We start from the raw sequence: 27,745 nt of genomic DNA, 5'->3' as shown, positions 1-27,745 counted from the left end.
CAGACCATCTGAGTGCAGAACAGTAGCACTGAAGAGCCAGGATCCAAGGTGAAAGTGCTTTTGCTTAATTTTGTGCTGAGCCATACATGCACATTTTAATAAATCTTTGTTTATGATGATTTATAGCAGTTCAGAGCATTATGCTTAAATGTTAGAGGAATGTTTATGTTTGTAATAACCACTAGAAGAGCTCACAAAGCACTGAATACCTCAGAAGTTCATTACTAAAGATTTACTTTTATTGAATACAAATACAAGTCACATGTAGTGTATAAACAGGCAAGCGTTGTCCCCCTCTCCCCCCTTTCCGTCTTGACCCATGAGGGAATGATCTGCTGCTCCAGTGATGCAGCATTACTCATTTAAAACCCTGCAACAAAGCAAATACAATGAACCACCAACAAATACTTCACTGGTTTAAGTCACAGTCTAGTTCATAACCACAGCAGTCGCCCTAAAACTGAGCGTCTCTCAGACTGCTTAGACCTACACTGATCTAATAAACAACTAAAAGTCCACAAACTGATTCAGAGCAGATCAGGAGGACAGATGTGTGGCCTTCAGCGGTTTTTTTTTTTAATGCACTTATTTCACTTTTTTAAAATGGCTTACACAAAGTCTTACTATTAAAAGGTGAATAGTACCACCAATTTTAAAAAAATTACTTCTACACAAGTCAACTGCGGTAAACAGTATGTAAGCAGTCATTCAGATTAATGTGAAGTGCTTCAATGAAAAATAACTTGAGTAAAACATTTCAAATGCAAGATTTTGACTTAAGCCCAAAATTGAGTGTTTCCCAGTTGTCCCTCAGCTTTTTCCTTTTGGATAGGCTTGATTTTAAGCTTAAGTTGTTTAGTGAAAATGAGAAATTCTGCTTTGTGATACCCCCCGCCAGGGACCATGCATGTCTTTACATGTAGTGTTGATTGTAAAATAGCAGTAAATCCAGAAAAATAAGTTTTCTTTGGGGACCACTTTGCCTTACAACAACTTTCTGCCATTAATGCTTTTCCAAAAATATAATTTTGGCCAAAACTTTGCCTCAGAACTTTCACAAAACAATGTTTTATGCACCAGGCAGAAACTCCTGCTTTCACACTCAATGCTAATAATTAGAGGCATTAAAATGTGAGTTTTAGACATCTGGTTCCCACCACTGTGAACAATTCTGACCGTATGCTACTCTAGAATGGTGTACTTCACATCAGACCCTGCTTGATGACTTCAGTGAAGCATCAATATTTCTCATTCTGCTGATTCATTGAGAATCAATCCTCACATGAAAGAATTCCATGCTACATATTTTCTTTAATTAGTACACCAAAACGTTCATCTTGGATGCATCTAATTCCGAAAGCATGAAAATTTATTTGTAGTCATCACATGTGCAGGACAGGAACTACTTTTCCTTCAGACTAGCCTTGAGACAGAGTGAATGCTCTATAATGGCACATCAAGAGTTACTTCACGCCACTAAACAGTTTAGTTAATACTACTACAAAGCTTTTAAAACAATGTTACATTCACTTTTACTGGTTTCCACTGTACAAATAAAGAATTTACATACACAAGATGCCCAATATGCATTAACATTGGGACATCTGTCTCGGTATTACTTGGTATCAGGCTGAAAAGAAAACATGGCATCTCACCATAATGACTACACTGTTAGAAAGAAGCGTATTATGCAGGTACATGATTCATTCATCAAGATACAAACAATGCAAGTGTACTCAAGGTACAACAGTGTTTTTAAGGTCCAAATGTTGTAACTTACATGAGTTTTTCCTAGTGGAAAAGTAGATATTTGTACCTTTTCATAACTGAACGTTTTAAATCAGAACAATAACATAAAAGCCCTGGAGACGAGACGAGGTGTGTGGAGTCAGTACAGTTTGGAAAATATAATTTCAATGGATTCTGGTTCAGTTATGTTCCCTGACTAAAGGTACTGGAATGTACCCCTGAGGGTACCACGACAGTGACAAGAGGGGAACTTCCCCAGTGACAGTGTCGTACCTTTTTTCCTGAGAGTGTATCAAGTTGTAATTAGTCAAACTGCAATGTAAAATGACTCCTTTTGTATAATAACCTTTTCCTCATGTCAAATTCCCCAATACTTGAAGGATGGTATAAACTGTGCTTTTGTTCTAACTATCTGAATGATTTCAATGAATTAAATATTTTAAGGCAACAATATCTTTTTTTTATACAACAAAAGAAAAAAAAAAAATCTGAAAGACAACATGAACTGCCAAGCACATCCAGTACAGCAATATTAACTTTCAGTGAGCTTGCCTACTTCATACTGGAGCCAACTGTACATCACTGTATTCAACATATGCTGAGAATTAAATATGGTGTAGGTTTACCTAATAAACACAGCCTACAATGGCCTTGAAGAAGGGCTACTTGGTACCTCAATCTTCTGAGTAGCTGAGCCCCCAGGTGGCTGTAGGATGCATTACACCGCACCGTAAAAGATTGTTTTCTACAATTTTCAATTTATTTGTAACTAAATTTTCAGAATGACTTGTAAACAATATATATGTGGGTAACTGACCACAAATACCAGTGACAACAACAAAACAACTACAAAACCCAAATGAGGAAGCTGTGAGCACAACAGGAATAAACACTTTACGAAACACAACAAGGGGAAAGTTCAATCGCAAGTCACCTGAACAACACACACTGAAGAGATGACAAAGGTTTGATGGAAAATGTGTAATAGACTTATCTATTTGAATGAATGCATAAGTTGGTAAACTTATTTTTAAGTAGTCAGTTTATCTTCCATGAGGCAAAAAGATACATTTAAACACATGCAAGTCTCTCAATGACAATAAGGCATCCTTTCAATCCACATTCACATATCGAGAGCCAGCAACTAATCACTTGCCAACATCTCATCACAGAAGACAAGGCATGAAATGGAGAAAATGACCAGATTTGAAATAACCACTGCAGATAGCTGTTCATGTAGTGTTTGAGACAAGATGGGTGTACTTACAAGTGAGGAAACAGGCACCTGTGATGACTTGGAAAAACAACCCTGAGAAACTGAGAAATTCACTTGAGGGTTTTTTTGTTTTAATGATGCTGGTGTGGTGTATTGTTGCTTTATATGTTTAGAGATGCCTTCACTCCATTAGAAGATCCTTAATCAGGCTCCTAAAACCCCCAAGCTGATGGAGAACTCTAGAACACAATGACAGTGATTCTAGGTCTCACCAGTTCTACCAGCCAGTGTGTTTGTTTTGAGAAGCGAGCTGAAGTAGATCTCCACACTTCAGACATGTGGAGTTGGAGTTGGCCTCCTTCCTGGGAATGTTCCAACACTGCAGACAACGCACACGGTATTTCTTGTACCTGCCAGGTACAAACAAGGATTCCCCAATATTAGCAACAAAAAAAACAAAAAACATTGGTTTTGGGTAAAAGATGGAGAAGTTAAGCTGAATGGAATGCAGGCACTTTGGAAAAAGGTGTGGAACACCTCGAATTGAATCAGTTGGCTTGGGAATCAGCTGTCAAAGTATACAGTAGTATGTCAAAGTTTGGCAGTCCCTGGTCTAAATGAAACCAAGTTAACATGCCATCTGCTGGGAGCAAACTTAAATACGGCATTTTCTGTTAAATTAAGTTCTATTTTTGCACGGAGTTCAACATACTGGAAAAAACACAGAACATAAGTGTGCCATTATTTTTGCACAGGCTACATTTGTTTTTTTTTTTCCACCCCAATATGTAAAATTCAGCAAATAAACAGTAGTCAAGTCTAAAGCCCTCACCTGATCCCACATGCATTGCAGAGTGGAGTGCCATCTTCAGCATCTCGCCATAAAGGAGTCTTCCTTGTGCAGCATGACGCACATATCTTCTCTGAAAGGAAATAATCACCCAATAGCAAAAACACACATTAACTAATCCATAGCTTTTTATTTGCTGGCATGTATTCTTGAACTTTATTATTTATTGTGAACACTTAAAACAAAATTATATATAAGAAATGAGCCCCAAGTAAGAGGTTTGCTATGACTATGGATCTTCAAAAGTTATAAAGATCAAAAATTTGTTCTAAAATGAATCACATCATGTCCATTAAATCACAAGTGAAACACTTCAGAAAAATGTTGCTGTGTTAAAAAAAAAAAAAAAGCTTAGTTAATGATTAAATTTAAGAAGAGGAAAAGGAAAGGAAAAGGGCTAGATGCATCTTTCAGTAAGCCAGTAAAAAGCATCTCATCCTTAATGGGAAATACAATAAACTAGGACAGATCTAGCACACAAGCCATAGCTTTAGAGCAGAGGGTGTGAATGTCAGTCATGGGATTTTTTGTGAAACTGTCCATAATACATTTTACAGCCTTAATTTACAATGTATGCCAGGCTTGCTTGAGCTCTAATCTGTGGTCAGAGCTCCACCTGCTGGTGGTGGCTGGTACTCACTGGACAGGCCTGCAGGGTCACTTTCCTCTTCAGAGCTGCTGGCGCGTTGGGAGCTCTGCTGTGACCTGGACCTGCTGCTTCTGCTTCTCCGGCCACGCCTGCACAGCTTACTACAGCAAAAAGGAACAAATATGGGTACAATGTTCTCCAGCAAGCATGTAAAATGAAAATATAAACATAGCTTCTAGCATAACTGGGAGAAAAAGGAAAAGTTAGGTGAACTGATGTAAACACATTTAATTCAACACAGTTCTTTGCCAGTTCAATCAGACAGGTTTTCCAAGCTAAATACACACATTCATCACAATAAATACAGCATGATTAGTGCCATGCATGGCTAATTTATCTTGACAAGACAGAAGCACAATAAAACTGAAATGCAGTTTACTTACGTGACGTCTGTACCATGTTGAGAGTTATAAAACTTCTAAAATTATGACTACGCTCATTTTAACACAATGTTAAAACCAAGCCCACTATGTGGAAGCTGTACTTTTGCCTGGCGAGCTGACACAGTGAGATGCTTCATGTGTCAAATGTGTCATTATAGCCAAGAATGTGATTAAAATAATATAGAATAGAATAATGACTTATACACACACAACTCCGTAATCAAAACCACTTATGATGAAAAAAAGTCACTTTTAAGGTACAAAAACAGGGCCTTTATCTACATAATATATCCATGTTACATTTTATCCCAAATTAGATTATTCCACACTTTCTCACACAGTTTTTGGAGGGATGTAGCAATACAATGTTGTGGTTATATTCAATGTGTAAAATACCACCTCTTTTTCAGGGGGTCCCATGTTGGTTGGCTTCTCCAGCGTTGGTGGGCTGCCAACTCATTCACTATAGTTTAATCAACAATTCTTCTTCTGAAAATGTTTCATTGTAGTCACGTGGTACTTTGGTACGTTACCACACATTAACTGAGATCTTGGACATTTCTTTTATCTTTAGTTTGAGAAATGAGTAAAAGTTCTCACCAGTCTCTTGGGAAACTGGACATATTTTCAGAGGTATCCCATTACAACTGCTAGGCTATGAAGGACCAACTGGGAGAACCAATTTGCAAGAGTGCCACCCTGAGACAGACCAGTGCTGCATCTCTAGATGGTTAAGACGGTTGAAGCAGCTAAACAATGAGCTTTCCCTGAATTTGTGCATCCATTTCTCCTTAATTACATTATACATTTACTTTCAGAGAGAAATCGATACAATTGGGGAGTTCAAGAGATTCATTACGATGCTCCAGGCACTCCAGGAACCCACCTTGGTTAAACTGCTGCATTTTGCAGTTATGATACGTCTTGAACTTAGTACAAGTACATTCATAAATACTTGATAATCACACAGTTAAAGACTGGAAAGTTTATCTGGAAGGTTTAAAATTGGTTACCATACAGTAACAATGTAGTGATTTGTTAGAGGGCTTATTTGCATACCAAAACTTTTTGCCAGATCAGTATTGCACAGGCTGATTTTGTGATTACAGTGATATATTGTACAACCTTATTATTAAGTGTTTTTAAAATCATACTTCCTTATGATAGTTCCTGCTTGCCTGAAATTTGAGGTGATCAGCAGCCGACACTGGTCAGTGCTGCGGTCCAGCTCTGCGTGCATGCTGAAAGTGACTCCCTGAAGCTCCGGGTCCTGAAGGTCCGGGCTGCGGGCAGGGCGAGACTGCTTTCTGGGCGTTCGCCTACGACTGGTACCACTTCGCTGAGCAGAAGGTGCAGCTTGGTCATCACAAGGTAGCTGGAGCGTCTCCTCCTTGTTGTCCTCCAGATTATTGTTGAAATCCGTTGTAGATAGGGAATCTTGTAGGGTTGACTGTGGTGCCATTGCTGACACATCTACATTGTGAGGCTCTGGATTTTCACAGGCAGTGAAAGCAAAACACAGAGAGTCTTTTTCCTCAACAAGAGATGACGTGAAGTCAATTGAGCTTATCTCAGGGTTTGGGGCTTGTGGAGCCTCAGATGTTGATGAAGCACTGACCATTTCTCCTACTTCTGCATGAAAAGGTGTCGGAGGCTGATCACAACCTTCCACATCTTTTGACACAACAAGTGGTACAACAGATGCTTCAACTAGGAAACTGTTCTCAGTGCTTCCTTCACTCATTACAGTGGCATTGCCGAAGTGAGAGATGCCCGCTGTATTCTTAGATATGAGCTCTGCGAGATCTTCCACAGCTTCAGCTTTCTCATTGTCATGGTCATCTGCTATCTGATTTGAAAGTAAGTTACAAGTGCTGTCTATAATGTTTGCTGCTCCATGCCAAACATCAGATGCTGAATCAACTGTGTCTTCTCTAGAGAACACCATGTATGTGCCATGAACAGTTGGCACAGAAGAAGAGCTTTCCATAACAACAGTGTGCTCAAAATCATCCGTTTTACTACTTGTGCATGGATCAACTTCTACTTTTTCTCCATGCATTTGTTCACAATGCAGCAGCCTCTCACACTGGAGGTTTATGAGACTCATTACCTCCCATGGACTACTGGTCTGAACATCGTTCAGCACAGAGAAGGCTCCTGTGAAGCTAGGTTGCACCTCAGAGTTTTTCTTCTGAGCTTGTTGGTCCGAGGGTGCAGGATGGCAAGGAATGGGCATGGATAGGGTCTCCTCTTTGGAGTGAAGTCCCTCAGTGTCCAGACTGTAGTGGTTTGAAGGTGTAGCAAGCTTAGTGGCCTCCTGAAGAAGATATAAGATGGAAGACTGGGATACAGAAAGGTCTTCTAGATCCAGGTCCTCTTGGACGCTCTGAGGGTAATGTTTGAAGTCATCTGGAGTGTCAACTCCTGAACTCATGGTTTGTTGCCTATTTACTGGGCAAAAGAGTGTTCGTTTAGGAACATAACCCAGCAAACAGTGTGAATTTGTTAATGTCTAGTGATATTCCTGAATAATTCCAGGCGGGAAATTGTCTACAAAATGAACAAAATGGTCTCCAGACAGGCTACCATACAGGGCTGACAAGAACTTGGTTTGTAACTATACGAGAAAATGACACAACACTTCATATTTACGAGTAAGACAAGTCCTAACAGTCTTCACATAGGCGAATACATCGTGTTGACAACAGAAACCATCTAAATTTAAATAAAACGTCGTGTTTTTAAGCTGCTACTCACCACATCATTCCCTCAGCTAGATTTCCTTCAGAAATTGTTAGAACGTAAATATCTCTTAAGTGACGCTCAGAAAACAGGCTCGAGCGCCATCACGCTGCACGCGCAGCTTCACGAGCCCTCACGAGCCCTAGCTTAAATCTCTTATTCACCTTTAACACTGTTTTTTTTTTTTTGTGTAAACAAACGTAAATTTGGGCACAAAAGATATAAAGTTGTGATTTTGTAGGAACGGGCAATACCCAAACCCACTGCGTCCCAGGCTAATCTCACTCAACTCATCATCTCACCATCTCTGCACAATTGATAATATTTTTGGCATAATTAATAACACCAATTACATTCAACCTACCTCATAAAAACAGCCCTGTAAACTTCCGTCAAACACCAAAATGCTCTTTTTCATTACTTTTAAAAATTGAGAACATTCTGTGTCACGTGACGTTGGCAGATCAAGTGACCTCACAGAGCAGGTGTAGCTGATTTCTAACTTGGCCAATCATAGGGAACTTATCTAAAATTTAAATAAGTGATTTTGCGATTTTTTTCCCCCCTTTGAGGTCCTCTGATGACATTCATGTGATTTTATGTACCACAAACAGTCATTAATTACAATTAAACACTGTTTTTGTTACTGTGCCTTTAAGCCTTTAAGACAAGCCTTAAAAATTTATTATGAATGGCTGGGACTATAGTGTTGCGGGCTGAATAGTTGGATATACATAATACATCCAAAAGTATGTGGACACCCCTCCTCCAGTGTTTCAGCCACACTCATTGCTAAAAGGTTGCTAGAATTAAACACATAGCCTTGCAAGCTCGATAGATAAACACAGACAGTAAAAGAGGTCAAGAGCTCAGTGGCTTTAAACATTGCACTGACACATTTGCCACAAGTTAGTGAAATTTCTGTCTGGCTAGATCTGCCCCAGTCAACCGTCAGTGCTACTATTGTGAAATGAAAGCATTTAAGAGCAACTAGAGCTCAGTCACAAAGTGGTATACCATGCAAACTCAGAGCAGGACCACAGAGTGCTGAAGCACACAGTGCCTATCCTCTGTCGAATAACTCACTACAGTTCCACACTACCTCTGGAAGCAAGATCAGCAAAAAAATGATTAATAAAAAAAATTGCAGCTCATTTTCATATATGGACTGGGGATTGGAAGTTTTTAATTTTTATTGGCGTTTACATGCTGCATTAAACTCTTTCATTTAAGAAAGTAGGGTAAATTCAGTGCTGTGACTCCCTACATAGGTTGTAAAGTAATGGCTCAAACACAAACAGTGCATAATAAAGTGTAAAAAAACAGACATTTGGGATTCAGCCACAAGCACAAGATTATTCCTTACTGGACCTGTAGTGCACTAGATAAGTCACATAGGGTACTACATAGGGAGTAGGGAGCCATCTGAGATTGAATAGACTACCTACACACATTTTCCACCACTTCCACTGCTCCTGACTGCTACTGAACTGCAGTAACATTTCAAATATTACTCTTAAAAATGTGATGCCTTTGCCTCTCTTGATGTTTACATTCACATTCCTGTTGGCCTGCTGAAGAACTGTTGCTTATGTGAGTTAATACCACAGCCACACGTGTTTAAAGGGGAAATTACACTTTATTTACCAGACCATGTACAGATTCAGGTCAAAATGTTTGCCTGTTTTCACAGTTGTGCGTATACAGATGATAACAGTACAGAAGAATTGAAGGCTTTGTATCAGGTTAGGTGATCCAGAACAATAATGCAAAGTATCTTCTTTTAGTGTGGTTTTATGCATTATATGTAAAATCTCCATAATGCATTTTAAAATGTCAAACAAAGGTAACTAATATTTTGATCCACTGTTTTATTACATTAAAAGCCATGTCTCCATCACTTGAGAAGTGAGAACTTGTTCACCATAGATCCAAAACTCTAGCGTATGTTTTCCTAAACAGATTTAGGCCAAAGACTAAAGTATATTGCCTACTGAAATCTGTATAGTCTATGATTATAATCCAAGGGGAAATCCACCAATATTTCAAAATTGCTGAACAATTCTGTCTGAGATGTAAACAAAGGCACTGTGAGTGGTTTGATCTGAAATGTGCATTATAGAGAAACTTAACATTTCAGATTTCTTTACAGTGGTGGTGATAAGAACCAGGAGTCACAATGTCTACAAGGCAAATATAACCATTTTATGTAATATTTAAAATGAACAGGGAATTGACACATCTTATAATTTGTCTTCTAATTATTTTCCTAATAACAACATGCATGTACCTCTCCACCATGATTGGATGTAAAAAAATATATATTTTAAGCCAAAACAAAGTCTCGGGCATCAGGCAGCATACCTGTAATCATTCTATGTAATATCTTTCTATGAGGTAGCTTTTTAGAGCCACTGAACACTTCAGAAATCTGGTTTTCATCATCACCATTGTGGCTAATTCTGACTTGTTAAGACTTTGACAATTACTTTGTTTACACCTTAACTTCATTATGTAGAAATTTAGAAATATGATGCACGTGGAAAACACATAAGTAGGTCACACCATCAAACAATACTTTTATTTAGATTTCCTCAAGCCTCTGGTGAGATGAATGTAAATACGTTTTCAAGCACACATAACTTTATGAAATGAAAAAACTAAAGACTGGGTGATTAAGCCTCTAGCTTACCTTCACACATATGAATGACTGTATGAAAACAATTGTGCGTCTGACTGCTGTGCGTAACGCGGAATGTATCCTTCACTACGGTCCTTCTGGACCTGCAGAATTCTAGAATGGAACTTTTACAACTGTAACTGAATTGATTCTAGAATTTCTAGTCGGGCTGTGGCATTCCTGCTGAGCAAAGGACAAATCATTACCCTTTTTAGAGCCTTTTAGATACCATATTGTACTCCTTACCACACACCCCTGGAAATGAAGTCAAGTCTTTTTGAATCAGATGGTGCCCATTTTCGAGACACAGTTCAATGTTTATGGACTCTTGCAATGCACTTGAGGAAACAAATCGGAGTAAAATCGTAGATTTTAGTGCATGTTCTCCACAGTGCTTACACATTTAAAGGGGAGACTCTCAGCCTTCTAGATAAAAGACTCCTCCCACATCTGCCTTTAGCCCTGACCTCTGCACTCTTTACTCAGTCCGGCACGCTCAGTGAGGTTTGGGCACATGGCCATCCACATAGAAGTTTCGTGTGACCTTGGGAAGGATCAGCTCCATGCCGTCAAGCTCAGGGGTCAGAATGATCTGGCAACCCAGTCGTGAGTTCTCCTGCAGCACAGGGGCCATGTCCAACATGTCATCCTCCCTTTAGGGTTAAAAAGATGTTACAAGTAGGTTATATGCACAAAATATATGCAGATAATCATTGGTAGTAATCTTACATTAATCCATTTCTAAAGTACTCAGACACTAATTTACTTTGAAAATGGGTAGGAATGCAGAGGCCAGTCTGGTGGAAGTACTCGTGAAATACAGCCGTAAGTTTGTACACTCTCTTGTCAAATTACATGGTTTGTTGATTTTCTTAGCACAAATCTAAAATCTTCGTAAAGGAACACAATTAAATGTCATTTTCTGTAAATGTTAATGCACAAAATATATAACAAAAATATAAAATGTGCCATAAATCTTGCACAGGCTATTTTTTGTCTATACATACAGAACATTCAACAGTGAATGTGCATTAAAAATATGCAGAGGTGTGTTCTCTATAGAGTTCTCTAGGTGTTAACTTATTTTCACTTAGCAAATCAACAAAACATGGGTGACTGTACTTTAGCATATGACTATACACCTATCAGGCATAACATGACCACCTCCTTGTTTCTACACTCATTGTCCATTTTATCAGCTCCGTTTACTGTATAGCTGCACTTTGTAGTTCTACAGTTACAGACCTTAGTCCATCTGTTTCTCTGATACTTTGTTAGTTCCCTTTTACCCTGTTCTTCAGTGGTCAAGACCCACATGGCCCCTCACAGAGGACGCACTATTCGGGTGGTAGATCATTCACAGCACTGCAGTAACACTGACGTGGTGGTGGTGCGTTAGTGTGTGTTGCACTGGTGCGAGTGGATTGTAACTACAAAGTGCACCTATATAGTAAGTGGAGCTGATAAAATGGACAATGAGCGTAGAAACAAGGAGGTGGTCATAATGTCATGCCTGATCGGTGTATATACAAACCATGGTTATGCAGAATGCTTCAATAAGCAACCTGCTGACATTTCAAATTCTAACACAGCATGAGTTACCTAAAAAGAATGACTTACAAGGTGGTTATAATAGCTTGTTACCTTTCTACAGGTTCTGGTAGTTTATCATAGTATTTGTCTTTCACATAAACATGACAGGTGGAGCAAGCCAAGGATGCCTCACAAGCACCTGAAAACAAAGCAATTAAAAATTAAACCTTTACTACATCTGCTGTAAACATGCCTACTCTTATTCTACAGTGCTGGAGACGTTGTTAGAACAACATATATAAATAAACAACAATAAAAAGGGCATATATTTAACATTTATCTTGTATTTGATCTTTTTGTCAGGTGCATTTAGTGAGGTACCGTTATCATAATTACTTTTTACTTTTACTTTTCACCAAAGAAGTGCCTTCTGTAAGTATAGTAAATATTACGACAATGAAATGAAAACGATCATCTTTCCAGACTATTTCTACAGGCTATTTTCAAGAACAGAATACATAAGTGCAGCATACCCTGTGTGTTCTGTGGTGGGATTTGCACATATGTGTTTCCCCATTATCTTGCATGTCACTCTGTATCCTGTCCCTGTTCCTCACGCATGCTAGCTTAGTTTCCTTTCATTTACATTCATTAGGTTAATTCAGGGCTCAACATCAGAAGACAAGTTCTACAGGATCCTCATAGAATGACAACCATCTATGTATGAAGCTACAGAAAATACTAATGAAAAAACTAGAGCTCACCTTCAAGTTCTATGCCATGTTTTTGCGCTAAATACAGGACGTTGTCTCCTACTTTACCCTTCACTGGGATCCTCTGTCCAGACCGGTCAATGAACACCACATTAACGCTGCATGAGGAGACATAAGGGGTAGAACAAGCATACTATTATACACTCTGATGCAAAAAATACAAATATATTATCATAATATTTTATTATAAAGGTGCCATAGCTTTTTGCACAGGCTTTAATATGTTAAGTTCAGAAAATAAAAAGTAATTCTGCATTTACAGGTGGAGAAGTGTGTTCTGGGGACCTGTTCACTTTTCATTTGGAAAACTAACAAAATGTAATTTGAAAAAGTGCCCAGACTTTTGCGGACAACTGGATGCTGCACATAAAATATTGCAAAAAGACTAAACAGTAAGCCAAGTTATAGATATTATCACAGATTGTTGTATTTTTTCTATTTGTATATATGCCTGTAGATAGGATCTGGTATATTTACTCTTGTTTTACGTCTACACCCTTATAACTATTACTCTGCTGTGTTGTGTGTCTGCTACTGGCTGCTAAATTTCCTTCAGGATCAATAAAGTATCTATCTATCTAAGTCACAGATTTCTATTTCAATTTTCTGAGAAATAATTTTGCAGTGGGAAAAAATAGCTAAACAAAATGTCTATATATATAAGAATGAAGATTTTATGTGTAATATAAAGGTTCTAAACAGAACTGATGTAACGCACACATCCTCGTCTGTCTCCTCAACGTTAGATCTGCCCTCTTCGCTCTGGTGTCGATCTGAAATGATAAACCACAATGTGAGTAAACAACACAGCAATGAATCTAACAAAGACAGCTTCATCTACTTAAGGGCTATGCTTGGACTTTTCCTGCTCTCCCAGCCAAGCCCTCATAATGAGATTTCACTGTGATGTTCCAGAACAAGAACTCATGATTGAGCAGGTAAGCACTGCTACAAGTTGTAAGCTGTAACAAGTAAAGAGAAGTTTGTAGAAACACACTCACCCAGTGTTTGCTCTGAAAGCAAGAGCATTAATAGGAATCCCCCCTTGCTGCAGTAGCAGCCGTTACTCTTCTGGGAAAGTTTTACACTAGATGTTTGAATATTATAAGGATTTGACTACATTCAGCCACACTCAGTACTAGTGAGCTAATGATGTTGGATAAGAAGTTCTGGATTGCTCCAGCTCATCCCAAAGGTACTGGATGGAGCTCCATCACTCCAGAGAAAAAGTTCCACTGCTCCATACCTCAATACTGGGAGCTTTATATCCCTCTAACCCATGCCTGAGCAAAGTGACCTTAGGTTCATATGCTGACTCTCTAGAGGGTCCCGTTCTATTGGTCAATGCTTTTCTATGGATGTTATAGAAGCTGTGCATGCGTAGTTGAATGCCTGTGTTGACAATGGATGCACCTTAAAGTAAATGAACAAACTCACTGGAGGACCATTTGGATACTTTTTGACACATAATGTAAGTCTGAATGGAATATTTCCCAAAAATCTTAATACAAACTCATTATTCAGTAGGGAAAATGTTAGAATGTAGAATCTGGAAAAGCATACAGCAGCATCACTGAAGTTTCTGCATAATTAAATTTATAAGATGTAAACAAAGTCATTCAGAGTGGTTGGGTGTGCTTTGTCCAACACTCTTAAAAAAGACGGATGTTGAAGGGTGCTTTAGTAAAGAAAATGGTTCTATACAGAACCATAAACACTCAAAGAACCCTTTGCATGATTAAAAGGTTTTTGCCTCATGAAAGGGTTCCTCAGACGGATGGAGAATGTGCTGTTGATGGTTCTATCTAAAATATTTTTTAAAAATGGTTTTATACAGCACCCACAAGAGTTCTTCTACTGCAGCAGGTGCTATATAGAATCCTTTAAAAAGAACCGTCTGCAGCTCATTGACGTGCAATAACCCTTTCAAGATCATAAAGGCTTTCATCATGGAAGGAATCCTTTAATCAGGCTAAAGCTTCTCTGGGTGCTCATGGTTGGATATAGGACCATTTTCCTTACCTGTGGACCCTTGAAGATCTTTAAGAGTGTACGGAACTGTTCATAGTGGTGGTGACAGGAAAGTCAAGCATTTAATGCCTCTAAAAATTCCTCATAGAAAATTAGTATATGAAAGTGTTTATGGATACACGGCCTGGTGCCTGAGGCAGCATTTTATGATAGTTTTAAGAAGGTTTTGGCCTAAAATGTTATTATTAAAAATCCACTCATGGTGGAGAGGCACATGCTGGGCGTTGTTCTAAGGTAAAATACTCCCCAAAGTAAAGTTATTTGTCATATTTACTGCTATTTTATCATCACCACCATCAACAACATTACATATAAAAAGACAAAACCTTTGGTTTTACTGCTGGGTTTGTGTTGTACACATCGTGACCCCTGGTTTATATCATCACCATTGTAAAGAGATCTACTCAGTGAGTTTCTCTACAACGAACCATTTCGCACCAAACCACTCTGAAAGGCTTTGGTTACATCTTAAAGAGTGAAATTGTGCAGAGGTTTTGAAAAACTTGGTGGAATTGCCCTTTAATGTTAATGGAAGCTCAGCTCGACTCACTGATGGAGGTCTGTAGCTGTCTGTTAGGCGCCGAGTAAAGCTTCATGGCCTTCCTCCCTCTGGCTGAAATCAGCACGACTCCGCTGCACATATTCAGCCGGTAAAACGGACAGACGGTGCAGTCCGGAGCGACTTTACCAAGCCTCACACTCAGAGCACGGACGGCAGCGGCAGCCGCCATGACGGTGTTTTTATCACTTGACTCCCAGCAACCAATCAGAAAAGAGAGCGCTCTGATGACGCAATCAACACGTCTTCTTTATAAAACGGCTCATTTATATGATCAATATGACCATTTTCACTCGTTTTCTGTTGCTGTTGCTGTTGGAACTGGACTGTACCCATCCTAGAAATATCGAAATGATATTGATTAACACCACCTTCATCAGAGAAACAAAACAGTGTTTTCCATTAATTACACACACGTTAACACGCAGGTTCTCCAAAGGTTCTCTAGACCCTTTTCATGCTTACACGCGTCTTTGCCTGGTGAAAAGGTTCTTCAGACTGTTGAAGAACGTGTTTTATTTGTTTCTGTATAGAACTTTTTTAATGGTTTTATAGAGCTCCAAAAAGGGCTCTGCTATTGTTTTGATGTCAAGCTTGTAATAATAGAAGAACCCTTTTTGTTGCTACATAGAACCAATTTCAAAAAGGCTCCATATAAACATGTAACACATTCTCCATCAGTCTAAAGAACGATTTCACAATGCAAAGAACCATTTAAGCATGAAATGGTTCTATATAAAACTCCATCCATCCATCCATCCATCCATCCATTTTCCAAGCCGCTTCTCCGTCAGGGTCGCGGGGGGGTGCTGGAGCCTATCCCAGCAGTCTTCGGGCGAAAGGCAAATAAAGGTATATAAAACTCACGGTTCTAAATAGAAGCATTGCCTTTACTCAAAATTCCTGTTTTTAGTATGTAGGTTTATGTCAGCTGTCATTCTTTAATAAATAAATAAATAATTTCACTGAAAAATGGATTTATAACATTCTGCAATTCAACATTTCAACATTTGAAACGCGCTATCGCCTCACAGCAAGGAGGGCCTGGGTTTGAGTCCCTGGCCAGGCGACCACAGTCCTCTCTGTGTGGAGTTTGCATGTTCTCCCTGTGTCTGCGTCTGAGTTTCCTCCCGCATTCAGGCCTTTTGGACATGCTAAATTGCCCTGCAATGGACTGGCGACCTGTCCAGAGTGTATCCTGCCTTTCGCCCAATGACAGCTGGGATAGGCTCCTGCGACCCAGAAGGAGAAGATGTGTGTTTCCAAAAAAGTTAGGCCCTGTGCAATGACATGCAAATCATTTAATATATTTCATCCTATAGTACAGTTTATTGAAAATAGTACAAAGACAACATATTAAATGTTAAACTGAGACATTGTATTGTTTTTTTATAGAAATATATGCCCATTTTGAATTTGATGCCAGAAACACATTTCAAAAAAGCTGGGACGGGGGCATGTTTTTCAATATTTTGCATCACATCTCTTCTTTTAACATTTTTTGTAAGCGTTTGGAAATTGAGGACACCAATTGCTGTAGTTTGAAAGTGAAATGTTTTCCCGTTCTTGTTTGATATGGGATTTCAGCTGTTTAACAGTCCATGGTGTCCCTTGTCATATTTTTGTTTGATAATGTGCCAAACATTTTCGGTGGGTGACAGGTCTGGACTTCAGGCAGGTCAGTTTAACACCTGGACTCTTTCACATTGGAGCTATGCTGTTGTAATACATACAGAATGTGGTTTGGCATTGTCTTGCTGAAATAAGCAAGGCCTTCCCTGAAAAAGGCGTTGTCTAGGTGGCAGTATATGTTGTTCCAAAACCTGTATATCGTTCAGCATTAATTCTGCCTTCACAGATGTGCAAGTCACCCATACAATGTGCACTAATGCGCCTCTCATAACCATCAAGGATGCTGGCTTTTGAACTGTGCATTGATAACAAGTCAGATAGTCCCTGTCCTCTACAGTCCAGGGAATACAGTTCACAAGAATTTTTGTCAGACCAGAGGACTGTTTTCCACTTCTCCTCAGTCCATCTTAAATGAGCATGTGATGATATTATGTAATGTAGATGATGAAATCCCCAGGTTCTTTGATATTTTACTTTAGGAAAATGTTACTCTTGATTGTTGCACTATTTGCCTTGTACTATTTGTGCAGTTTTTCAGAGAGTGGTGAATCCCTCCTCATCTTTACTTCTAAAAGACCCAGCCTCTGTAGGATGCTCTTTTATACCCAGTCATGTTACTGACCTGTTTCAAATTCACCTAGTTATTTGTGAGATGTTCCACCAGGTGTTTCTTTTGGCATTACGCATTAACTTTATCAGCCCTTTGTTGCTCCACCCCAACTATTTTGAAAGTGTTGTTGGCATCAAAATCAAAATGGGCAAATATTTTTAAGACAAACAATACAATTTCTCAGTTTCTTTGTTTAATATATTGTCTTTGAACAATTTGTCAATAAATATAGACTTTAAAAGATTTGCACATCATTGCATTCTGTTTTTAAATTCATATTTTGCACAACAGGTTCTTCTATTGTTACAATGTCAGGCTTGTGACAATAGAAGAACCTTTTTGGTGCTATATACCATTTAGACAAGAAAACAAACATACACAAAGGGCTTGGGGGTCTGAAGTGTCTGCACATAGTAGCAACAAACGGCCCTGCTGGAAGTGCTTTATTTTGACATTGGGCTGTAGCTGATTTATCCAGTAGGGGGTGCGACAGGACAGATGATGCTCCTCAAGGGTTTATCGAGGTGAAGTGCTGAGGTAAGAATGTCAAATTCAGGTCCAGAAAACAAATGTTTGCCCCTTTTAATTACAAACAATGACCTACGTCGAGCTACAGATCATACCTGTGATTTCATCAGCTATAACACACTGTTGTATTGCTTAAACCATAAATAGGCCAACTGTAAAACTCTCAGATGCAAATAACTTTGCAAGTAAAGCAAATGTGCAGCTAATCTGGTCTGGGCATCTCCCTTGCAGCCCTACATTAGATTAGTATGCCTGCATGCTGGCTTCCTGAACGAGACACAAAACAGAGAGCTCTTTTGTCTTTAGAGAACAAAAAGTTAATCAAAACTGTCCTGAGCTCTTCCTGTCTCGACGTTCTAGCTTACATTTACATCTAAAGCACAGCTGAAACGACCCTGCACTAGTAAATATATCAGCAACTCTAATCTGGAGGAGCAGTTGAGTGTCTGTCTGACCTGCCAGATCACTCACTGTGTGCTCTTTTTTTGTCCATCACAGAGATGTTCAGGCTGGATGTTTAGGCTGTAGAGCATGCATGCAGCCTTCAGTGTGTTGTTTTGGGTTTTTTTTCATGCCACAGGCAGAGCAGACTCCTCCAGCCTCCAGCTGATGGTGACTGCTGATTAAACGCAGGCACATCTGTGTTATCAACCCAGGCTTTTCTTTTCCAGCCTTGTATGTCAAACTGACAACATCTTTCTCAGAAGAACTTCATAGTTTCCACCTGAATGTTTAGCATAGTTTCCTAATAATATCTAACATTCTTCTTTTTTTTGTTTCTGTGCCTTAAATGTTTAGGACATAAGCCTGACATGTTATAAGTTATCTACTGGTAGTAGTTTTCATGCAGTCATGTGGAAATCATGACTGATATACATGATATACATGATAAAAAACTACAAACCCTACATGGTTGCTGGCATGTATGTGTGTGTGTGTGTGTGTGTGTGTGTGTGTGTGTGTGTGTGTGTGTGTGTGTGTGTGTAAAATGAACATATGAGAATAAATACAAATAAACATAAATGCAGTAAAAATGTATGAGTTTCTCAATTAAAGTGAGTTAATATCTTAGATTTTGATTCCAGATTAATTGATTGATACCATCACCACTCATGATAATATACAATTTCATAATGTATAATAAAATATTTATAATTATAATAAAGCACTGAATAGCCTAAACCTGAATAGCACCTTATAGTATGAATATATATATATATATATATATATATATATATATATACCTTACTAGCAAAAACACACTTGCTAGGATAAACAGTTTAAATTGTTTTAAGCAAACCTGCCTGCCTGAGACTGAGAAACTGTGGAACTCTTGTCGTATTTAACACATTCACATGTTCTGAGTCACTTGGCAAGTATAAACTAAAACAACTGAAGCTATACGTGGAATCAGTGGTGAAAGGAAGAGAGTAATCTGTTTCTATAATAATATAGAATAATCTGTATAAATCCTCCACACTAACTAAAAGGTGTACTATATCATACCAACTGACTTATAACACTAGCAGAATTGATTTCTTATTTATTTGAGTTCAACAAATTGGACATTGGACAGGCAGTTGGAAAAAATATATTTGCATGTTTGTTTTACAACTGCCTGTACCACAGAAATCTGGCAGAGCCCCCTTTTTAAGGCCGTGCTGTATATTTTACAGTGTTTCCACTCCAGTACATTGTAACTGACTGCTGTGCTAGTTTTAGTACTCAGCTGTGGGAAGAACTCTTGAAGCCTGAAACCCACATGTTACAAATTTGTTTGTCATTTTTCCCTAGGTGTGAAGTGAAGTGGTGCCATGTGTAACCTCAGGGATGCAGTGTCACTTCACTTCAGTCATCCTACTGAAGTGTTGCTCTATCTGAGCAGATCTATATGAGTGAACATTTCCACTTCTTTCACCACCGCTGCCTTGATCTGACCGAGTCAGGGTAACAAGTTAAACTTAGAAAAAGATCTCGGTGTCTGTAGTGAGATAAATAGCAGGAACTGTGATAAATATTGTAAAGGTGAGAAAAACCATCAGAGCAAAGCCGTCTGACAGAGCGGTGCTGAATGAGGGAAAAAAGAAACAGCTATGGGCAATTCCATCTGGCATTGATGCGTTGACCAGCTCCCTGGTACCTCAGTCAGAGTGTGCCTCCGTGGGCAAATGGAGAGAGCCCAATACCTGCCCACAGCAGATCTCCACCCACCTGAGTGCACTCTCAGGTGCAATATGATGAGTCATGAATGATAGTGAAAATTAGGTCAGTACTTTCCCAGAGCAGCGCTCAGGATTGTGAAGGTAAATAACCAGTTGATTACAGCAGTCGGAGAGATCGAACATTTTCCACTCATATAACTGATCATATTGCATTGATTTATAATTATTACAGTGCTTGTAAGATGGGCATTGTGTTGTTATTCCTCCCTGTTTCTCTGTGGTGGTGTTTACTAGTCAGTAATAGTATTTTGATGAGTTGATTTATCAGAGTAAATGAGTCTGATGGTTTAACAAGTGTCCTGAGATTGATACCAGATTCATGGTTTCCTAATAGGATCTAAAGGTTTCCGAGAAAAAAAAAACTAGTGGACTCTAATGGTAAGCCTTACTGTTTCTAACAGGTTTTTATTAGTTTTTATATTTATTGGTATATATTATGATTTGTAATTTCAGTGAGTGTGTGCTGCATAACCGTTTTAAACATTTCAGGTTAAGAGCATTTCCCCACACAGCTGTTTGGTGGGATCCTCTCACAGTTTGAATTCCAGCTGCCACAGCTCATGACGTCATAAGGGCTGATTGGCTGTGCTTGTTTAAATCCTGTGTACTTCTCTTTCTTCATCTTTTCTTCATTTCATTCCTCCATCTTTGCATTTCAGTTTGTGAGATTATTTGTTAGACTTTAATAAATGATCACAAAAAGCTGAAACATTTTTTCCTCATGTGTTGTATTTCTTTAATTAATGTAATAAAACATAAAAAAAAATTAAACTTCATTTTCTGTCTATTTCAGGCTTAATTCAGTTCTTGTTGCCTTACATTTTTTCTCTTTTTCATTCATTCTTTCTTACTTTCCTCTCTATATCTTCTTTTATTCCTTCTCAACTTGTTTTCAATTGTTTGTTTGTTTGTTTGTTTGTTTCTTTCTTTCTTTCTTTCTCTTTTTTAAATCTTACAAAGAGGAAAAAGTCAACCAGTTTACCTTCCACCCATAGAGGGGAATCCCCCTGATTTTTAGCACTGTTCTGCTTAATGAAATGGTTTAGGTGGTTTGGTGTGAAATTCCGTGTTCTAGAGAACATTACTCACTCAGAATTGTTAACAGTGATGGTGATGGGAACCAGACGTCTGAATAGTGGAATGCCTTCAAAAGCTCCCACACAGAGAGTTATAACATGAGATACCTCTAATATACAAAGCCTGATGCCTGAGACGTTGTTTTTCAAGAAGAGGTTTGGGCCTAAAATCCACTCATATCAGAGAGGCTCATACACAGCGTTTTATCAAGAAAGTTAGAAAAATTGAATTTTAATGTTTTTGCTTACATTTACCTGAAAACCTGTATGGGATTATGATGATGTATTAAAATATGGCCATAGAATCTGTTGTGTACAAATGACTTGGTATGTGTGGCGCTTTTCTCTTTGAAAACGTTGGAAAAACAAGCCTGAACGTTATTATGATATTATGCTCTGCGTTTGTTTTATTGCTCCTTAATGCTGTAATACATACAGAACAGCTTAGCTTACATCAGCACATAGTCACCACACAGGGCTGCCGCTGTTACATAACTGAGAGCAACGTGTTTACAAAACGAGCATTTCTCTTCCTCTGTCTCTCTTTCTCTTTATTATTCTCTCCTCCTTCTCTCTCCCTCTTTCTCTCTATCCTCCCTTCTCTCTCTCTTCATCTCTCTCTCATTCTCTCTCCTGCCTCGCTGTTTCTGTTCTTCTCTTCCTCCCTGTCTCTCACTGTCTCTCTCTTTCTGTCTTTCATCCCAACAGTCTCTCTTTTATTCTTTCTTTCTCATTTTTAAAAAATCTTTGACCCTTTCTCTCTTTCTATTCCTTGTTTCTTTCCTTCTCTCACTTCCTCTCTCTCTCTCTCTCTCTCTCTCTCTCTCTCTTTGTTGAGCATGGTTTGCCTCTCGTCACTATCGGTGGGGTGCCAGCGTATACAGTTCTACAGTTAGCACAGGAAGTGCAGTTTGGGGGGGAGGGGGGTTCTTCACTTTCCCCTGAGGCCCACCATCCGCAGACAGTCTTTAAACTGATCTATAGTGTTTGATTGATATAGTTGTAGAAAAGTAAATTATGGGCTTTTTGTGTTTCTAACCTCCTCCTCACTCTCTTGCCTCTCCGCAGCACTGCGAATATTACTGTGAATATTATTATTATTTTGTGTATGTATACAACCAGTGCATGTCCACTGATGTCCTTGTGGTGTGTGTAATACTGTAGCCCTGCTTGTGTATAATTACAAAGTTAAATTATATTTAGGAAGATTTTTTTTAATGCCAGGAGACATAAATATGTTACATATTGAGATATTCTTACACTTTGGCACATTCTAAATGTTTACAGTAAGTATTAACAGTGTTAGTATTACAGTAAGTATTAGCAATAGCATTATTGGTCAAACGGGGCGAGGACAGGTGAGGACAGGCAAGTGAGCACAGGTCCAATGTGGACCTGGGTGTGTGCGCTTCTGGGATGAAAGAGGCGTCTTTTCAGCTGAAACAGAGAAATAGATAAAAAGCAGGTTACAATACGCCCTGATAAGGCTCATCCTCGCTTTTGAGTGTGAGAAAGAAAACGGCCATCTCGCTTCAGCGAATCGGCACGAGCTTGCCAAGCCTTACTGCTTCCTTGGAAGTTGCATTGCTAAAGGCCTATGATTGTTTTCCTGCACAAGCACATTTCATGGCTTATCTCTGTTTGTTTTCATTGACTTTTCACAAAACTACAGCTTTCTGTTTACAGGTAGCTGTGGTCAGTGGGCCAATATGATAAATAACACTGAAATAGTTGATAAACTGCATCACGATGCACTTTGCTCAGCACATTGTTAATATTTCTTAATTATTCATAAAAAAATGCAAGATTTAGACCAATCATACACAAGAACCATTGGAGTGGAGATTACACTGTGAAAACTGAAAATGTATAGTATCTGACAGGTTGTTAGCCAGTTACGACAGAATGCTGCAGCTAAGTGTTACGAGAGAATGCTGCAGCTAAGTGTTACGACAGAATGCTGCAGCTAAGTGTTACGACAGAATGGTGCAGCTAAGTGTTATGAGAGAATGGTGCAGCTAAGTGTTACGACAGAATGCTGCAGCTAAGTGTTACGAGAGAATGCTGCAGCTAAGAGTTACGACAGAATGGTGCAGCTAAGTGTTACGAGAGAATGCTGCAGCTAAGTGTTACGACAGAATGGTGCAGCTAAGTGTTACGACAGAATGGTGCAGCTAAGTGTTACGACAGAATTGTGCAGCTAAGTGTTACGACAGAATGCTGCAGCTAAGAGTTACGACAGAATGCTGCAGCTAAGAGTTACGACAGAATGCTGCAGCTAAGAGTTACGACAGAATGCTGCAGCTAAGTGTTACGACAGAATGCTGCAGCTAAGAGTTACGACAGAATGCTGCAGCTAAGAGTTACGACAGAATGCTGCAGCTAAGTGTTACGACAGAATGCTGCAGGTAAGAGTTACGACAGAATGCTGCAGCTAAGAGTTACGACAGAATGCTGCAGCTAAGAGTTACGACAGAATGCTGCAGCTAAGAGTTACGACAGAATGCTGCAGCTAAGAGTTACGACAGAATGGTGCAGCTAAGCGTTACGACAGAATGGTGCAGCTAAGTGTTACGACAGAATGCTGCAGCTAAGAGTTACGACAGAATGCTGCAGCTAAGAGTTACAACAGAATACTGCAGCTAAGAGTTACGACAGAATGCTGCAGCTAAGTGTTACGACAGAATGCTGCAGCTAAGAGTTACGACAGAATGCTGCAGCTAAGTGTTACGACAGAATGCTGCAGCTAAGTGTTATGAGAGAATGCTGCAGCTAAGAGTTACGACAGAATGCTGCAGCTAAGAGTTACGACAGAATGCTGCAGCTAAGTGTTACGACAGAATGCTGCAGCTAAGAGTTACGACAGAATGCTGCAGCTAAGAGTTACGACAGAATGCCGCAGCTAAGAGTTACGACAGAATGCCGCAGCTAAGAGTTACGACAGAATGCCGCAGCTAAGAGTTACGACAGAATGGTGCAGCTAAGAGTTACGACAGAATGCTGCAGCTAAGAGTTACGACAGAATGCTGCAGCTAAGAGTTACGACAGAATGCTGCAGCTAAGTGTTACGACAGAATGCTGCAGCTAAGAGTTACGACAGAATGCTGCAGCTAAGAGTTACGACAGAATGCTGCAGCTAAGAGTTACGACAGAATGCTGCAGCTAAGAGTTACGACAGAATGCTGCAGCTAAGTGTTACGACAGAATGGTGCAGCTAAGTGTTACGAGAGAATGCTGCAGCTAAGAGTTACGACAGAATGCTGCAGCTAAGTGTTACGACAGAATGCTGCAACTGTTATAACACATTAGATTATTGAAACTTCTACAAGATAATATTTGTCCTGAAGCTTGTTGGGCAAACAAGGACTGCCGTCAAATGCTTTACAAACTGACGAGAATCAAATAACATTCAGGTTAATCTGGAAAAATCTGAGCTAGAGCTGTATTTGCTACCATTTTATGGGTCCATCCTTAAGGCATAAGGGGACTACTTTTTTAGTGGAAGGAATTGGAAATATTAAAGCACATTTTGCATTTTTACTTATTTATATATATTTATATATGTTTTTGCAGAACTCTTATATAAAGCAAAAATACACTCAGTGTTATTATCATGACTAACAGCTTGCAACACAAAACCTCAAGTTTTACTGCTTAAATATACACCATGTATCATCAAGACGTGGAGTAGGCCATCAGATCGTGTGAAATTCTGTTGCTGCATGTCTGGTTTTGAAGCAGTGACCATTGACCCCTCAGTTCCAAATCCCAAAACAGAAAACGTGATATGCCAGTTCATCCAAGAGTAACAAATATGATGCTTAAAATAACAGGCAACGTGTGAAAAAGGGAAATCTGAGCAAACAGAGTGTTGAGAACAGGGTCTGTTTGATCTTGGAAGCTCTGTGAAAGAAAGAACAGCATGAAACTGATTGGGTTTGAGCTTATCTGTCCAGTCATGCGTATCATCAGAACTGAATCATCACAACAACTACAGTGCAGTTTCAGTTTGAAACAGAGACCCATAACACATTTTCACATTCACGTTGAAGTAGATCTAAATCTCTCTCTCTGACTCTGATTGCTCTGACAGAAAGGAGAAAGAAAAAGACGTCTATGGAAAAGGAGCGTAAGTGAAATAGGCTGCACCATGTTGGAAATGCATCGAAATGAACATGAAATTTCACCTGCATTGATTTTGGAATGATTTTGCAATTATAATGGAAAGTATTCTAAGTCATTAAATGAAAAATGTTCAGTAATAAATATACAGTATATATCCTCACCTGTATCTACAAATACACAGTAAAATAATAAATTAACAATTTATGAAAAATGTAAAAAAAAAAAAAACAGGTTGAAGCTACATGACATTATTATTATTGTTGTTAGTATTATTATTATTATTATTATTAGTAGTAGTAGTAGTAGTAGTAGTAGTAGTAGTAGTATTTGTAGTAATAATAGTTGTAGTAGTAGTAGTAGTAGTAGTAGTAGTTGCTTTAGTAGTAGTAGTAGTATTTGTAGTAGTAGCAGTAGTAGCAGTAGTAGTAGTAGTATTTGTAGTAGTAGCAGTAGTAGCAGTAGTGGTAGTAGTATTTGTAGTAGTTGTAGTAGTTTGGGGTTTTGTGAAATTGGCTAAAAAAGAACTTTCCTCTGGTATAGAATTTAGAAATGGATTTAGAAAAGTTTTTTTGTACTCTTTTGTACAAGCTGAAGATAAAATAAATGAAACATTTGTATGTTATTTAGTGAGTAATAAATGTTCATATTTGTGGTTTGGTTTAAATTTAAACCCCTTTGTTGCTTCATTCTGTGAAACATCTTTTAAATGCTGTGTCAACCATCCCTGTAACATGTGGCAGTCAACCCCTGCTGGGGCTGCTTACAACATGAATTTAGTCATGAAGGCATTAATTCCTATTAATAACTATTTTCTGAGTTTTTTTTTTAAGCTAAGATGTGAGAAAATGAACGACTTGAGAAAATGAAAGAGAGTGTGTACATCCGTGCTTTAACCTGTCTAAAAAATACAGAATTGTACTACAGTAATCACATTTTAATCAAATTGTGCTGAAATTGGAGATTTTATGATGTAAAATCTCTCATGTTTAAATGGTTCTTTAAGAATGATTGAATCACTTGAATTTAGAAATGTATAAAAATTTTGATTGATTGAAATTACTTGATTCAGATGAGTCCATCGTTTCCACTTTATGAAACATATTAGATATATTAGTATACAGGTTACTTACTTTTGATGTAATATATTTCATTCATGTCAAAACAACGGACACATTTGAACCCAGCCAATTCAATCTGTTACTTTTCTTTAGTGTAGGCTTCACTATCTCTGTCTAGCTCCATGTCTGACGAAAGACTAGATGCTGTCCAGGGACAGCTGTGGCTCTGAATTAGCAAGAGGGAGCAATGAGTGAGGAAGGAGGTGATGGATGGGAGTTTTCTCTCACCTCCCACGAGCTCTGTGGCATTTCACTGACCTAGAAACAGGACAGAAAACAGTGGGCGAGCCGTGGGTGGCAGAAGAAAAACACAGTAGTGTCACAGACAGGAGAGAAAGTGGTGGAGAAAAACTTAAACAGCTCAAACAGCACACACAGACACACACACCACGGAAAGCTTGAAGCAGGGCGGCAGTTTTTCACATTGACCACAAAAAGAGACTGATTAGCATTTCACATACGGTCTGTTTCATTCTGAGTTATGGTGGCACAGAAAAGCTCTGGTGCTTTGATTTACTTCAAAAGACTTTCCACCGTAGTGCTGTAGATGGTTTTTTTTTAACTAGACACTAACCTGATTTTTTTATCTGATCAACATTTCAATGCTATTATTTTTATTGTTTATAGCTTTGTATAAAAGGTCAAGCTCCAACATTCTTACTCATAACATCGACTTTACTAGAAACATCTACCTTCTACTTCCACTCATTCACCACTTAATTAGTAACACCTCCCTTCTACTTCCACTCACTGGCCACTTTATTAGTAACACGTTCCTTTTACTTCCACTCAGCTGCAACTTTATTGGAAACACCTACCTTCTACTTCCACTCAGTGGCCTTTATTGCAAGTAAATATCTTAAAAAAAAAAAAAAGACGGAAAAAAGACGGAAGGTTGCCGGTTCGATCCCCAGCGCTGACAGTCCATGACTGAGGTCCATGACTGCGCCACTCCGGGCATGTTTGCTCACTGCCCGCTAGTGTGTGTGTGTGCTCACTAGTGTGTAGGTTTGTTTCACTTCACGGATGAGTTAAATGCGGAGGTGAAATTTCCCCATTTGTGGAATTTAAAAAGTGATTTTGGACTCACAAAATTGTGTGAAATTTTGTGACACAGTATTGAGCTGCTAGTGAGCAATTTGGGGTAAAATGGGTGGAATGAGAACCCTATGCTGTGCTCTGCTGTTCACATTTCTCCACAAACACAACCAGGCTGAGATAAAATGGACATCTGCAACTTGTGCGGCCTACAGGTTGAAAACCAAT

The 27,745-nt window shown here is 38.8% G+C and overlaps 2 protein-coding genes across 6 annotated transcripts; both read right to left on the bottom strand.

Annotated features, from left to right (window-relative positions):
- Window positions 1-290: 290 nt before the first annotated feature.
- zglp1 (zinc finger GATA like protein 1) lies at window positions 291-8,072 on the bottom strand. Of its 5 annotated transcripts, XM_017692948.1 has the most exons (6): window positions 7,608-7,627; window positions 6,026-7,294; window positions 4,456-4,565; window positions 3,798-3,888; window positions 3,238-3,375; window positions 291-370 (listed from the first exon to the last, which is right to left on the bottom strand). In XM_017692948.1, the coding sequence occupies exons 1-5, from the start codon at window positions 7,613-7,615 to the stop codon at window positions 3,243-3,245; spliced, it is 1,611 nt and encodes a 536-aa protein (XP_017548437.1). In that variant the 5' UTR covers window positions 7,616-7,627; the 3' UTR covers window positions 291-370; window positions 3,238-3,242. The 5 variants fall into 5 exon arrangements, with proteins under 5 accessions (XP_017548437.1, XP_017548439.1, XP_017548438.1 ...); XM_017692950.1 differs by lacking the exons at window positions 291-370; window positions 7,608-7,627 and adding an exon at window positions 7,957-8,072 and having other exon boundaries at window positions 2,488-3,375; window positions 6,026-7,301; XM_017692949.1 differs by lacking the exons at window positions 291-370; window positions 7,608-7,627 and adding an exon at window positions 7,957-8,072 and having other exon boundaries at window positions 2,488-3,375.
- A 1,139-nt stretch (window positions 8,073-9,211) lies between these two features.
- fdx2 (ferredoxin 2) lies at window positions 9,212-15,344 on the bottom strand. Its single transcript, XM_017692891.2, has 5 exons — window positions 15,160-15,344; window positions 13,297-13,351; window positions 12,570-12,676; window positions 11,917-12,004; window positions 9,212-10,925 (listed from the first exon to the last, which is right to left on the bottom strand). The coding sequence occupies exons 1-5, from the start codon at window positions 15,338-15,340 to the stop codon at window positions 10,769-10,771; spliced, it is 588 nt and encodes a 195-aa protein (XP_017548380.1). The 5' UTR covers window positions 15,341-15,344; the 3' UTR covers window positions 9,212-10,768.
- Window positions 15,345-27,745: the final 12,401 nt, after the last annotated feature.

This window comes from Pygocentrus nattereri, chromosome 30 (assembly GCF_015220715.1).
Source record: "Pygocentrus nattereri isolate fPygNat1 chromosome 30, fPygNat1.pri, whole genome shotgun sequence".
Lineage (NCBI taxonomy): Eukaryota > Metazoa > Chordata > Actinopteri > Characiformes > Serrasalmidae > Pygocentrus > Pygocentrus nattereri.
This window is presented reverse-complemented; position numbering and strand designations above follow the sequence as displayed.